General features: G+C 39.3%; 1 protein-coding gene and 1 long non-coding RNA gene across 34 annotated transcripts in view; one reads left to right on the forward strand and one right to left on the reverse strand.

Moving 5' to 3' along the window:
- The window catches only part of DST (dystonin), a 480,488-nt gene that overhangs the window by 350,383 nt on the left and 116,516 nt on the right, over positions 1 to 13,589 (forward strand). For 23 of the 29 annotated variants that reach the window (XM_077903540.1, XM_077903549.1, XM_077903545.1 and 20 more), the window contains 9 exons: positions 18 to 167; positions 1,386 to 1,601; positions 1,783 to 1,932; positions 3,227 to 3,460; positions 4,666 to 4,818; positions 6,532 to 6,765; positions 7,319 to 7,585; positions 10,729 to 11,277; positions 12,303 to 12,479. In XM_077903540.1, the coding sequence (XP_077759666.1) occupies positions 18 to 167; positions 1,386 to 1,601; positions 1,783 to 1,932; positions 3,227 to 3,460; positions 4,666 to 4,818; positions 6,532 to 6,765; positions 7,319 to 7,585; positions 10,729 to 11,277; positions 12,303 to 12,479 (2,130 nt within the window). The remainder of the gene's footprint in view (positions 1 to 17; positions 168 to 1,385; positions 1,602 to 1,782; positions 1,933 to 3,226; positions 3,461 to 4,665; positions 4,819 to 6,531; positions 6,766 to 7,318; positions 7,586 to 10,728; positions 11,278 to 12,302; positions 12,480 to 13,589) is intronic. The other 6 variants (XM_077903561.1, XM_077903562.1, XM_077903565.1 and 3 more) reach the window with 1 other exon arrangement.
- The window catches only part of LOC144317329 (uncharacterized), a 49,694-nt gene that overhangs the window by 21,513 nt on the left and 14,592 nt on the right, over positions 1 to 13,589 (reverse strand). For 2 of the 5 annotated variants that reach the window (XR_013383297.1, XR_013383296.1), the window contains exons 4-6: positions 4,728 to 4,847; positions 3,965 to 4,017; positions 3,192 to 3,530 (exon numbers count right to left, since the gene is read on the reverse strand). This is a non-coding gene — a long non-coding RNA (uncharacterized LOC144317329). Of the gene's footprint in view, positions 1 to 1,613; positions 1,862 to 3,191; positions 3,531 to 3,964; positions 4,018 to 4,727; positions 4,848 to 13,589 lie in introns of those variants that run through there. The other 3 variants (XR_013383300.1, XR_013383298.1, XR_013383299.1) reach the window with 3 other exon arrangements.

Consider the following 13,589-nt stretch of genomic DNA (forward strand, 5'->3'; position numbering starts at 1 on the left):
TCCAAATTTGTGTTTAGTTTTCCACTGAATTACAGCAGTGTTTACAGCACACATCAAAAATGCATGAGTATTTGGCTTTACTTCAAGAGATGAAGCCCCCTTTGGACAACCAAGAGTCTCTGGATAATAATCTGGAAGCTTTAAGGAACCAACTTAAACAGTTAGAGGTAAGAACTGTCTGCTGCCTATTATAAATGGTAGTCAGCTGGTGTTAATTTGGAAAAACAAGCATTGTGCTTTATTATTACATTTAGAAAGCGCTACACTGGGATCCCTGGGTGGCGCAGCGGTTTGGCGCCTGCCTTTGGCCCAGGGCGCGATCCTGGAGACCCGGGATTGAGTCCCACGTCGGGCTCCCGGTGCATGGAGCCTGCTTCTCCCTCTGCCTGTGTCTCTGCGCCTCTCTCTCTCTCTCTCTGTGACTATCATAAATAAAAAAAAAATAAAAAAAAAAAGCGCTACATTGAAGTCACCAAGTATAAGTGTATTATTAAGTATGTCTTAACTTTGGTTATTAATTGATAATATTTGGCAGCTCCCACATTCAGGGCATATATATTGATGATTGTTAGGTCCTCTTTTTGGATAGATCCTTTAAGTATGAGATAGTGTCCCTCTTCATCTCTCACTACAGTCTTCGGGATAAACTTTAGTTTATCTGATACAAGGATGGCTACCCCTGCTTTCTTTTTGAGGACCATTTGAATGGTAAATGGTTCTCCAACCTTTTATTTTCAGGCTGTAGGTGTCCTTCTGTCTAAAATGAGTCTCTTGTAGACAGCAAATAGATGGGTCCTGCTTTTAATCCAGTCTGAAACCCTGCGCCTTTTGATGGGGTCATTAAGCCCATTCACATTCAGAGTTACTATTGAAAGATACGAGTTTAGTGTCATCATGATACCTATTCAGTCCCTGTTTTTGTGGATTGTTCCATTGGACTTCCTCTTAAAGAGGAATTTTAAGAGTCCCCCTTAAAATTTCTTGCAGAGCTGGTTTGGAGGTCACATATTCTTTCAGTTCCTGCCTATCTTGGAAGCTCTTTATCTTTCCTTCTATTCTGAATGAGAGCCTTGCTGGATAAAGTATTCTTGGTTGCATGTTCTTCTCGTTTAGAACCCTGAATATATCCTGCCAGCCCTTTCTGGCCTGTCAGGTCTCTGTGGAGAAGTCTGCTGTTAATCTAATTTTTCTCCCCATAAAAGTCAGGGATTTCTTGTCTCTTGCTGCTTTAAGAATCTTCTCTTTATCTTTGGAATTTGCAAGCTTCACTATTAAATGTCGAGGTGTTGAGCGGTTTTTATTGATTTTAGGGGGGGATACTATTACATTTAGAATGATTGTAGTGGGTTCGCACTGAACAGTTCTGGGATATATATTTTTTGCAGACATTTGAATTGGGATTGGCTCCAATTGCTGTCATTTTAAGAAAAGACATGAAGTTGGCAGAAGAGTTTTTAAAGTCTCTTCCCAGTGACTTCCCCAGAGGACAGCTTGAGGAATTGAGGACAAGCCACCAAAGTTTGCAGACTGCTTTCACTTCCCTCAGCAGTGTGTCTTCAGAAAGAATGAAACACGTCATGCTCACCATGGACTCTGAAATGGTAGGCATCAAAACATTTGGCGCTGAGCCAGAATTTGAGTTTTGAAGAAAATTTGATTATTTGAAAATTTAGTCATGAGTCTTTTATTTTCAGACTGCTAGGGCTTTGAAGCAGAACAATTTTTTGTAAGAATTTGAAATTTGGGGATTGACAGAAATGAACACACAAATTTATTTTCCAGTCTAAGCTAGCAGTTTCCCATGAAGAATTTCTTCAGAAACTTGAATCATTCTCACATTGGATATCAGAGAAGAGCAAATCTGTGAAGGATATTGAGATTGTGAATGTACAAGATACTGAACATATGAAGAAAAGTTTGGAGTTTCTCAAGGCAAGTATCAAAATAAATGAGATAAAGTACATTTAAAACCCTCCAGATTTAATACAACAAATGTTTACCAAAAAGTCCATGGTTGGTGGGGCGCCTGGGTGGCTGAGTCAGTTAAGCATCTATCTTCGGCTCAGGTCATGATCCTGGGCTCCTGGGATCAAAGTCCCACATCAGGCTCCCTGCTCAGCGAGAAGTCTACTTCTCCCTCTTCCTCTGCCCTTCCCACTGCTCGTGCTCTTTCTGTCTCTCTCTCTCTCTTTCTTTCTCTTTCTCAAATAAATAAAATCTTTAAAAAAGTAACTGCTAAATCTAAAAGGATTCTTTCCTTTCTTTGCCTCTAAGAGATGTTTGTCCATAATTGACACAACCATAAAATAATCACAACTTTATGGATATCATTCTCATGCTATCCTTCCTGCCTTATCAATCTCTTACCACCACTGACATCTTGAGATTTGTATTTATTTGTGTATTAGTCACATAAATACATAATAGTTAAATTATTCCTAAAAATACATCAGAGTTCTTAATTTGAATAGCATGCCTCATGAAGGATGTTGAGGCTTCTGGCCCCGTGAGTCAGAAAATTCAAATTCTAGCTCATTGAATTGGGTTTTTATCTTCTGTTGAAGTTACATTTAATTTTTTATTTATTTTTATAAAATATTTTATTTATTTATTCATGAGAGAGAGAGAGAGAGAGAGGGAGAGGGAGAGAGGCAGAAGCAGGCTCCATGTGGGGAGCCTGACACAGGACTTGATCCCGGGACTCCAGGATCACGCAACTCCAGGATCACGCCCTGGGCCAAAGGCAAGCGCTAAACCACTGAGCCACCCAGGGATCCCCTGAAGTTACATTTTATATGTGACATGGCAGGCAAGATTAAAATACTCTTTAAGGAGGAGTGCCTGGGTGGCTCAGTTAGTTAAGCCTCCCAGTCTTGATTTCAGCACAGGTCACGATCTCAGGATTGTGAAATCAAGCCCTGCATTGGGCTCTGCACTCAGTAACAGTCTGCTTAAGGTTCTCTCTCTCTAAAAAATAAATAAAATAAATTTTAAAAAATTCTTAAAGGAATTGTTTTTCCATGTAATATTGTCATAGTATTTAAATAATTTCATCATTACCATCTGCTGTTGGGTGATGAAGAGATTTTTAACTAAAGGAATCATGAAAAAGGTCAATAAACCCTTGAGTCCCTGATACATGAAACACATTTTTAAAATATTGTTGATGTAAACTTTATATTATGGCTTACCTCCCATTTTGTAACTTGTACTATTTTGTTCACAGAATGTGCTAAAAGACCTTGGACACACCAAAGTGCAGCTGGAGGCCACCGCCCTTGATGTGCAGTTCTTCATTTCTGAATGTGCACAAGACCTATCTCCCAACCAAAGCAAACAACTACTGAGGCTCCTAAACACAACTCAGAAGTGTTTTCTTGATGTACAGGAATCAGTAACTGCCCGGGTGGAATGCTTAGAGACTCAGTTACAGCTAGAACAGGATCTTGATGATCAGAAGGTTTGCCTTTCTTTGTGGAGTGGGAATTCTTTGGTTTTAGTTCTTCCATGTGAAACTTGTAATATGGGATCTGAAAGACAGTAGACGGAGTATAACATAGAGATGCTGGAATATGTGACAGTATTGTTTTCCATAAGAATAGTATAGTTGGTTTATTTTGATTTTTATGACTCCCTGAAACCACCATTCTCAAATGGGAGTCTTGATTTTTTTCCTAAGGAGTAAAAAATCCAGATATACTCAAAACTTTCGATAACTTGGTAAATATATGGGTAGAGAAAGTTAAGTATATTTTTCCTCTGGGAGGTAGTATGGCACAGGAGTGCAGGACATGGGGTGTGGACTGCCTGTGGTTACTTCCTGGCTACACTCAGTCACATGTGATACATGGCACGTCACTCCACCATGGTTTTCTCAGTGCTAAATTGGAAATAGTAGCAGTGCTTACCCTGTAGTATTGTGAACAATGGTAAAAGGATGAATGTAAAATAGTACTTTACTTACCTGGCGTGTGTTAGGCTCCTAGGAAACATGATCAATGGCTACAGGATGCATAGCTAGTATATAAATAATGGGAAAATGAAAGATACGAGCATTAGTAGTGATTTAGTAGATTAATCTCTTAATTTAGTGAATTATATTAGGGTGTTACGTCTAATAACAATGAGCAAAGGGGTGGGAATGGAATTAGGCATAGTGACAAAGTAGAAATATTGCATGCAGCACTCCTTTTATTATTTCTGGAAGCACCTAGGCATTATCTCTAGCATGATAACCTATATACACATAGCAAACTTGTTAACAGACAAATCACAACTAACTTCTGTTTTGATATCCCTTTGCAGAATTAATTATGTGTGTCGCAGGTTTCAAGAGCTTAAGAAAATGGAATGTTTCTTCCTCTCGGTCAGAAGTTCCATCCTTTACACATATGCATGGCCAGTATTCTATTGAGCAGTTTCATCCAAACGTGATCTCCTTCTTCGTATATGGGACATGCTCTTTCTGTGTCACCTTGCTCAATATGTACCCCACTGCTATCATGTTTACAGCATACTCTGAAAGCTTGCAAGATATGTTCTAATTTTGCAGTTAGAACTTGTAAAATGTGAAAAAACTTGCAAAATGTGTTCTAATTAGGGGTAATCACAGTAGTGAGTTTATGGACCACACATTTAAGATGCTTTAATTTTGCCCCGCTTTAGATTGTGGCAGAGCGTCAGCAGGAATACAAAGAGAAACTCCAAGGGATATGTGATCTCCTCACCCAAACTGAAAATCGCCTGATTGGTCACCAAGAAGCCTTTGTGATTGGAGATGGCACAGTTGAATTGAAGAAGTATCAGTCCAAGCAGGAGGTAAAATTTGGTTTTGCATCAGCAGGTCTCTGTTGATATGAAGTTTTATTACTATTATTACCAAATTGTTTTAGCTTTTCTGAGCTACAGTATGCTTAGATGCCCCCGGTGTGAGCTTTATATACTAAGAGTTACATTTCCAATTTCAAGGCCAGTAATTTTCTTGACTGGTTTTGGTAAGACATTGAGGGAAGACCATATAAAGGAGGTTGCTAACAGGAATGCTTTGTGTGAGGAGTTAAAACTTGCATCCGTTTACGGCCAGCTCACTCCCTTGCACATCAGGTGAAATAACCATTCGTTTGGGTTCTTTCTTTTTCTTAACCTCCTATTCCTGCCCTCTTTCTCTATAATTTGTCCCTTTTCATTGAATGAACCAACGATAATGATGGATAAAGATATCTTTATTTTGGTGTCTGGAGAAAGAACATTCTCATTGTAACTAGACGGCTCTTGGTTCACCTCTCAGATTCTCCACATTGTTAGCTATATAACTGAATCTCTTCGAGCCTCAGTTTCTTCATCAATCATAGTTCACTGATTGTAAGAGTTAAGGAAATACTGCGTGTAAATTAAGTGACTAGCACAATTAATGTGACATAGTAGTGGCTCAATAAGTAGTATCAGTTTCCACTCAAATAATTCTTAGGATAATTTGATGAGGCTTAAATTAAAAATATGGGAAAATAGGGATCCCTGAGTGGCGCAGCGGTTTGACGCCTGCCTTTGGCCCAGGGTGCAATCCTGGAGACCTGGGATCGAATCCCACGTCGGGCTCCCGGTGCATGGAGCCTGCTTCTCCCTCTGCCTGTGTCTCTGCCTCTCTCTCTGTGTGACTATCATAAGTAAATAAAAATTTTAAAAAAAGATTTAAAAAAATATGGGAAAATAATATGAAGGTTCAAACACAGTATAATATGGAGAATGAAAATGCAAAGTAAAGGAGGAGGAGAAGAGAAATTAAATAGAGAAATCTAGACAGAAGCTATAACTGCTGAGGAGAGATCTTAATTTTGAGCTTCCTAATGGCTGGGGCAAAGAAGCAAATATTGCATATTGAGAGCTCTGGGGTTTAGAAGAGGTTATTTTACTTCACTGGGAGAACTACTTTATTTTTATCCTGAGTAATAGTTATGTATTAAAAAATAGATGTTTAAAAAATGAATACATAATAGTACCATGTCTTTAAAAGTTCTTACAGATAAGCTTACAGAACGAAAAATATATGGTGTGTGCACATTTGTATAGAATATATTATCAAATTCATTATTTCCTTTTTTAAGATTTTAAAATTTATTTTAGAGAGAGAGAGCGTGCATGAGTGGGAGGAGGGGCAGAGGGAGAGAGAAAGAAATCCTCTAGCAGACTCCTTGTGATGCGGGGCTTGATCCCAGGACCCTAAGATCATGACGGGAGGTAAAACCAGAGTCAGCCACTTAACCAACTGAACTATCCAGGCACTCCTTAAATTCAGGGTTTTACAAACCATATCCCTTTGTGAAACATGAAAACCTCATACCTTTCTTTAATGATGTTTGAGGTTTCACATTAAATATTGTGATTTAAGTAAATCAACTCAAACTGACTATGCTTTTTTTATCCTGTACATGCTAGATTCTTCTCTGCTCACTCCCTCTTTTAGAATTACAACTCTAGAGGAATTAAATAGGTAATAATTTAATGAGAAGTTTTTTTTTTCTTTTGTGTTATAAGGAATTACAGAAAGATATGCAAGGAAGTGCACAGGCTTTGGCAGAAATAGTGAAAAATACAGAGAACTTCTTAAAAGAGAATGGCGAAAAGCTGTCTCGAGAAGATAAAGCTTTGATCGAGCAGAAACTTAATGAAGCCAAGTTAAAGTGTGAACAGCTTAATCTAAAGGCAGAACAGTCAAAAAAGGAGCTGGATAAAGTTGTGACAACAGCAATCAAAGAAGAAACAGAAAAGGTCCTTATTCAAATACGTGGTATACCATTGCTTTGTTGATGATTAGCCTAACATCTCCTTGAATTTTTAAGTGCTATCAGGTGCCAATAAATGATGCTTAGGACTAGAGACTAGATTTTTGTGTTTATAGTCATATAATTGACCAAATTTTATATATATATATGTATATATTTTTACATAATTGACCAAATATCACAGAAAGCTTGAAGAATTGGCTTTGTTTAGCTTTTTAAAAATACTTTTAAAGAACTTATTTAAAAACTTAAAAAAAATAATTTAAGGGGGATTGTCAGACTTTCTACTTGGGAAATGCATGAAGACTCATCAACTGTAGTTAAAATTTCAGAATGTATTTTTGAGGACAGTGGAAACATCCCAGTAACCTGCCTGTGGCTCTGAGGTTTAATTTAATTGTGTTCAGTCTTCTGCGTGTGTCAGTTTTTAGTATCCCCACTCTAATTTTAAATCATCTTAAATATTTCCTTTTGAAATATCTTGAAACCGGTGCCTCATCCAGCATTCACAGTACCTCCCATGAACTTTCTTTATCCAGGTCGCGGCTGCAAAGCAGCTGGAAGAGAGCAAAACCAAGATAGAAAACCTTTTGGACTGGCTGTCCAGCATAGACAAAGACTCTGACAGGGCAGGGATGAAACAGAGACAGGCTATTGAACAGAATGGGACCCATTTTCCAGAGGGCGACGGCATGTCGGCGATGGGAGAGGAGGACGATGTTAACGGTAACCTGTTGGAAACTGATGTGGATGGTCCAGTTGGACCCACTGAGGATAATCTGAACCAGCAGTACCAGAAAGTTAAGGTGTGTTGTTTTAAACAGAGCGATACTGTCAAACTTTGTCTCTCAGGTCTGTAAAGAGAGGGGCACGTGAGTTCTGTCTCAAAGCCTTAACGACCACCTAGCATAAAGTCCTATTTTCTAGGGTTGTCATTATGTCAGATAGAAGTTACTGTGAGAATTCTAAGCAAGTCAGAAACGAATCATTAGATATGGCATTCTTCTAAGCAAAGCAGATTTATAAGGAAGTAATAGAAATAATGATAGTTGATACTCAGAGCAGATTCAGTGGGCCAGGCACTCTTCTCACCTCCTCCCAACTGAACACACTGAGTTTCCCACCCCTGCTCCCTCTGACACTATACTCTTGTTTCAAAGGTGAGGAAACTGTAACATACAAAAGTGAAGTAGCTGGCCCAAGTGTATACATCTAGTACAGGAGCAGAGGCGACTTTTGAAAACCTTTTTCAAAGTGTCCCAAAATTGATCACTTTATTCCAGCATTTGGCATTTGTAGTCAGATGACCAGACTTGATGTGCTCTTGCAGTTTTGTGTGTTTTCCTCCATGTCTTTGTCTTTGGAATAGAATGCTCTCTGAGAGGTTTTTAGCTTAAAGGAAATATAAATTAAACCAGAAGAGGAGTGGAACTATTTATTGTATTTGTAGTTTTCAGGGGACTATTCTTGAACATTACCATAAGTATCACTTAAAATGAAAAAATCTAATGAATTTCTTTAGGAATGTCTGATGAGTGTGTTACAAAGAAGTCAGGAAAGGTTAGTAACTTGACCCAAGGAGTGCAAATACCAGTGGGTAGATTTAACATAAAGATGCCTTACGGGAAAGTCCTTGTTTTTAGCCAATTTCATGATGTTTGCCTTCTGATCTTTTTGTTTCTAAGAATGTAGGACTCTGAAAGTGCTTTAGAGAGTTCTAATGTCCTGGCAGAGTGGAGAGATAGCCTAAGGTACTGGCCAGGGGTTCTGTTTCTAGCACTTCCTAGTTGTGCCACATGTCCTAGGCCACACAGTTTCTTTCTTCAGACTATATTTCCTCATTTATAAAAGGAAGAGGTTGGATCAGATGATTTATAAGGTGTTATATATGTCTGTCTAATCTACTCTGTGTAGAAGACCCACTGTAGAGAGTAGTCTGTGATTATAGTTCAAATCTCAAAGACACAGTCTGTGGAAAGAAAGTTCTTCAGACAAAAATATTTATCATGTGCCCATGCTGTGGCAAGCATTGTTATAGATAGAATACAAATATTAATGAGTATGTTCTCAGCTGACTAATGGGGATCAGGGAATAGTTGCCCTACGACAGTGCTTCTCAGTCCTATTTACTTTATAGCATAGTTATTCTTATTAGCCTTTGTTGCCCACCTTGTTCTAGGTGCTTGGGATTCCCCAGTGAGTGAAATAAATTCCCTGTCATGGTGTTTACGTATGAGAATAGTGAGGATGAGAAGTCAGGATGATAGTTATTAATAAATAACTAAATTTTATGCAATATGAAGTATTAGAAGATGGCGATCTTTTGCTAAAAGAAATGAGTTGAGTAGAGGGGGTAGGTATGGGGTTGGGAGCCACTTACAGCATTAAATAGGATCATTTGAATAGGACTGAGAGGGTAAGATTTGTGCAAAGACTTAGAGGGGATGTGTGGGAGAGATACCTGAAGAAAGCTCTGTTACCAGACAAGAACGACTGAGGAAAATAGTCCCAAATGTGCCTAATGAGGTGTGGGTGGAGGTAGTGGTTTAACAGACTGGAGTTCCTGGAATGGAGGTGGGAGGTGGACCAAATGGTAAAAGAGCTCTAAGGTAATGTTATCAGGTCATTTGGCTCCCTGTAAACCATCGTGAGAAATGTGGAAAATTACCCAGGAAGATTCTTACCCTTTCTGCCATATTTGTCTGGATATTGGGGTGAATGGAAGGTGCTCTGGCTGGAAAGAAAGGGAGGGACTCCAGCTACCTGAGCACCACCCAGCTGTCCTGAAGACCAAAGAAGCACATCTGTGACCTTTTGGTACCTGCTAGAAGGTCTGCTCTCTGCCTTTAGAGTGGATTTGAATCCCTGGCATGTGCCAAACTTGCCAGGAAGTATTCTGCATATATGTGATCTCATGTACTCCTTTCAGCAAACCTGTGATATATAGGGATAATTGTCTCCATTTTCCCCATGTAGGAGGCCAAGGCCCAGTGAAGCTGAATAGTTCCAGTATTCTCTTTGATTATGTATGTTCCTCTTTCATTGGGCTTCTCTGAATGTATGTTATTCTTGCTTCATAATCATCCTGGTGTTATAGCCTTAAAATCAACAGATTCTCTTTTTCCTATTTAAATGTCTTCTCAGTGTCATTTCTTAATCAGAATATTGTATTTCTTTGCTCGATAATTAGCTAAAGACATCAGCAGTCCCTTCAGGGTAGTTGTGAAGAAGCAGGGAGTAAAATGAGATCAATACTGTAGATACTCATTTTAGGATTGGAAGAGAAATTCATCATTTTTTTTCAAACTTCTCAAAATCAGTACTTTTCCTCTGTGACTATCTTTTTCTAAAGAAGATTAGAAAATCTCTATAAAAATAAAATTAGAGTGATCAAAACTTGCTCTCCTGAAACGCACCAATGTGAGGGAAATCCCTTGTGCCTTGATAAGCTTAATGAGAAGCAAGTCATCACCTGTGGTTCATTTAACTGTGTTGGTGTTAAGGTGACAGGGGCCTCCTGACAGCCTTGTGTGTAACAGCTAGTGTTCCTGAGTTTGACTGTAAGTCTAGATATTTCCCTAAACTGAGTGTACTTTGATGTCACATAAAATGGTCTGGAGAGGTCACTCCTAGGGCCTCTTGGGCCTCTCATGTGATGATGCCTATGAATGTTAAAAGGTTAGGAGCCTCCTGTGACCAGCACTAAATTTTCAGTTTCATTTTTACATAGATGTAAAAATGGCCAGTTATCCCTTCTGACCTTTCAGCTGAGTTTATCCAATCCTCGGTGAGGTGAGGACCACTCGTGTACACTGAATATTTAATAATTATATTCTGCTATTTTTATTTATATCTATTTTTGTAATTTTGAATAAAGATCAATAAAATGTGAAAAAAAATGTAAGCTGGCCACTGCTCCGACCTGACGGCTGACCTGTTTTCCATGCAGGCCCAACATGAGAAGATCGTCTCTCAGCACCAAGCAGTCCTCATGGCCACTCAGTCTGCACAAACCTTGCTTGACAAACAGGGCCACTACTTGTCTCCCGAGGAGAAGGAGAAACTGCAAAAGAACATGAAGGAGCTGAAAGAGCACTACGAAACCGCTCTGGCCACAGCGGAGAAGAAGATGAAGCTAACACATTCTCTGCAGGAGGAGTTAGAGAAGTTCGATGCTGATTACAGCGAGTTCCAGCACTGGCTGCAGCAGTCGGAGCAAGAGCTGGAAAACCTGGAAGCAGGCGCAGACGACCTCAGCGGTCTGATGACCAAACTGAAGCGGCAGAAGAGTTTCTCAGAAGACGTCATTTCTCACAAAGGGGACTTGAGGTACATCACAATTTCCGGCAACAGAGTGTTAGAAGCAGCTAAGTCTTGTAGCAGGAGGAGCGGCGGCAGCAAGGCGGCCCAGGATCATATCGATACTTCTGCAACCTACAGAGAAGTCCAGGGCAAACTGGATCATGCCAGTGATCGGTTCAGGTCTCTCTACTCTAAGGTAATTTTATTTTTAAAGGGAGTCAGCCTGTGACTATAGTTTTCACTCTGTCTTCTTAACTTTTGTTTTGGAATGAGAAGGGAGCAATCTAAGAACTGAAGCAGAGGAAATAAGGTGGTTTCATCCTCATTCCCTCTTTCTTAATCATCTGCTTTACTTCTGCAAATGTGTTGAAAGGTTAGGAGCCTCAAGTTATCAATTCAATTTTTGGGGGAGTGATTGCCCAGCAGCCTTAAGTCTAAAATGCCAGTATCTGATCTGACCACCAGGCGGCGGTTATGTTTTGGTTCTAGACGGAAAGCAGGGCTAGCTCATTTGCAGCCTCTCAGGCTTGGGACCAAACTTTCACATCAGATTAATTTTCCCTTCACCAATATTACACTTGTTTGTTTTGCAGATAGAGTTGATCAGTGCATTATTGTAATACTGGCTAACAGACTGTTTCAGCTTCCCTTTTGCGGAAGTGCAAAAGAGTTTTGTTTAAAAAAATGCAGGACTAAGAAAACATTTCCCTCTTTACAGTATAAGCTGAACAGACTAACCAAGTCACACAAATGGTTTGAAGAGCATCATTGATTATTGGCCTTTGCTTCATTCTGATCTAGATTATTTTCCCTTCTTGTTCAACTTCAGTCTTACGTGACATATAAGTGATTTATTAAGCGCTTTGAAAACCTTTCCATCAAATACATAGCTATACACATGGAGTATAACTCAGTGGGAGTGTGTCCTGGTTGATTAGCCTCCTCTGGTGATTGATATCTGAATTCTTCCTTGTAAACATATTTCGAACTGGTATAAATCTAGGACTATCTCTTCATTTTTATGGTTACTTTTTGAAGATGCTTCTCCACATGAAGGAAAATATCTTAGTCCTAAAGTTTTCACTAACTTTGGTTGAACTCTGGTGTTTTTCAAGTTACATAACTCATAGGTCCTAAGATTTTTAACACGTATATGGTGGGATTTTAGCCTCCCACCCTTATTCTCTTCTGATTTTTTATTTTTATTTTATTTTTTTTTAGTGCAATGTCCTTGGGAATAATCTTAAAGACTTGGTAGATAAATATCAACACTATGAAGATGCTTCATGTGCCCTTCTTTCTGGGCTTCAGGCTTGTGAGGTGACAGCAAGCAAACACTTATCTGAACCCATCGCTGTGGACCCTAAAAATCTACAAAGGCAATTAGAAGAGACCAAGGTAAGAGAAAGAAACAGATAAGGGAAGACAGAGAGAGAAAAGTGAGAGATCCAACCTTTCAGTAGTCTTACTAAAAGCTATCCACTTCCCTCTGCTTTGGTGATCATTTCACCTTGTAAAGGGGAACAAAGGATGGGAATGGACTTCTCTTTCTGGAGGGAGTTGGGACTCTGATTCACGGTCTATTCATTTCTCTTTCTAATGAGATTGTTATTTCCATTGCTGTTTAACTGGTCTGGCATTGTAATTATGGCTTGCATCCCACCGCTCCCTCCTCCCTTAAAGAAAAACTAATATTGCCCTGGCCACTTATTTATCTTTATACTTATTTATTTTTGTTCATTGTCTTTCTCCTCCATTAGAAGTAAATTCCATGAATGCAGGTGTTTTTCTCTATTTTGTTTGGTACTATCTCTGCAGCACCTACGAGAGTATGTGGTCCAAAGTAGGTACTCAATAAGTGTTCAAGAATGAACAGATGGAAAGGAAGAAGGGATGTCACTCTCCTGTTTTGGGTCTTAGGACTAGGACTGATGTTCCTAATGAGTGTCCCCATGATGACTCTTAGAGACTTACTGCCTAGCGCAGTTCTCAGAAAGTTTACCTGCTCCTTAAGAAGCGCAGGCTTGATGTCAGACTTGAATAATTGCAAAAGTCTCAGTACACCCACGATGGCAGAGCCATCTTAAACTTAAAGCATATTTTAAAATCTTAATGTAAGGGAAGATAATTTTTGAAGTCCTTTACTCCTATTCCATATGACCAATAATTTTGGGTTTGAAAGTTTCATCTCATAAATCAGTTCTGTCTCTCCTTTCAGCAGGTAGGTAGCAGTCATTACTGCTATAGCTAGAAAGTCCACACAGTATTGCCAGTTAAACAACTGCCTTCCAGAATTCAGTTGCATCTGCTAGTTACTGATGTGCGTTATCAGTCCTGGGCCTTTTTGTTTGTGTTTACTCTTTCCCACAAGCACAAGAACAAATCTGTCTTAATTAAGTTTTCAGGTCCCACTTGATTACATGTCCAAGGACAGTATATGGTAGGGGCAGAGGACAGGAGGCCGCAACATGAAGGCCATTATTTTGGTAAAGATTGCCAAAAGCTTAA

Source organism: Canis aureus, chromosome 7 (assembly GCF_053574225.1).
Source record: "Canis aureus isolate CA01 chromosome 7, VMU_Caureus_v.1.0, whole genome shotgun sequence".
Lineage (NCBI taxonomy): Eukaryota > Metazoa > Chordata > Mammalia > Carnivora > Canidae > Canis > Canis aureus.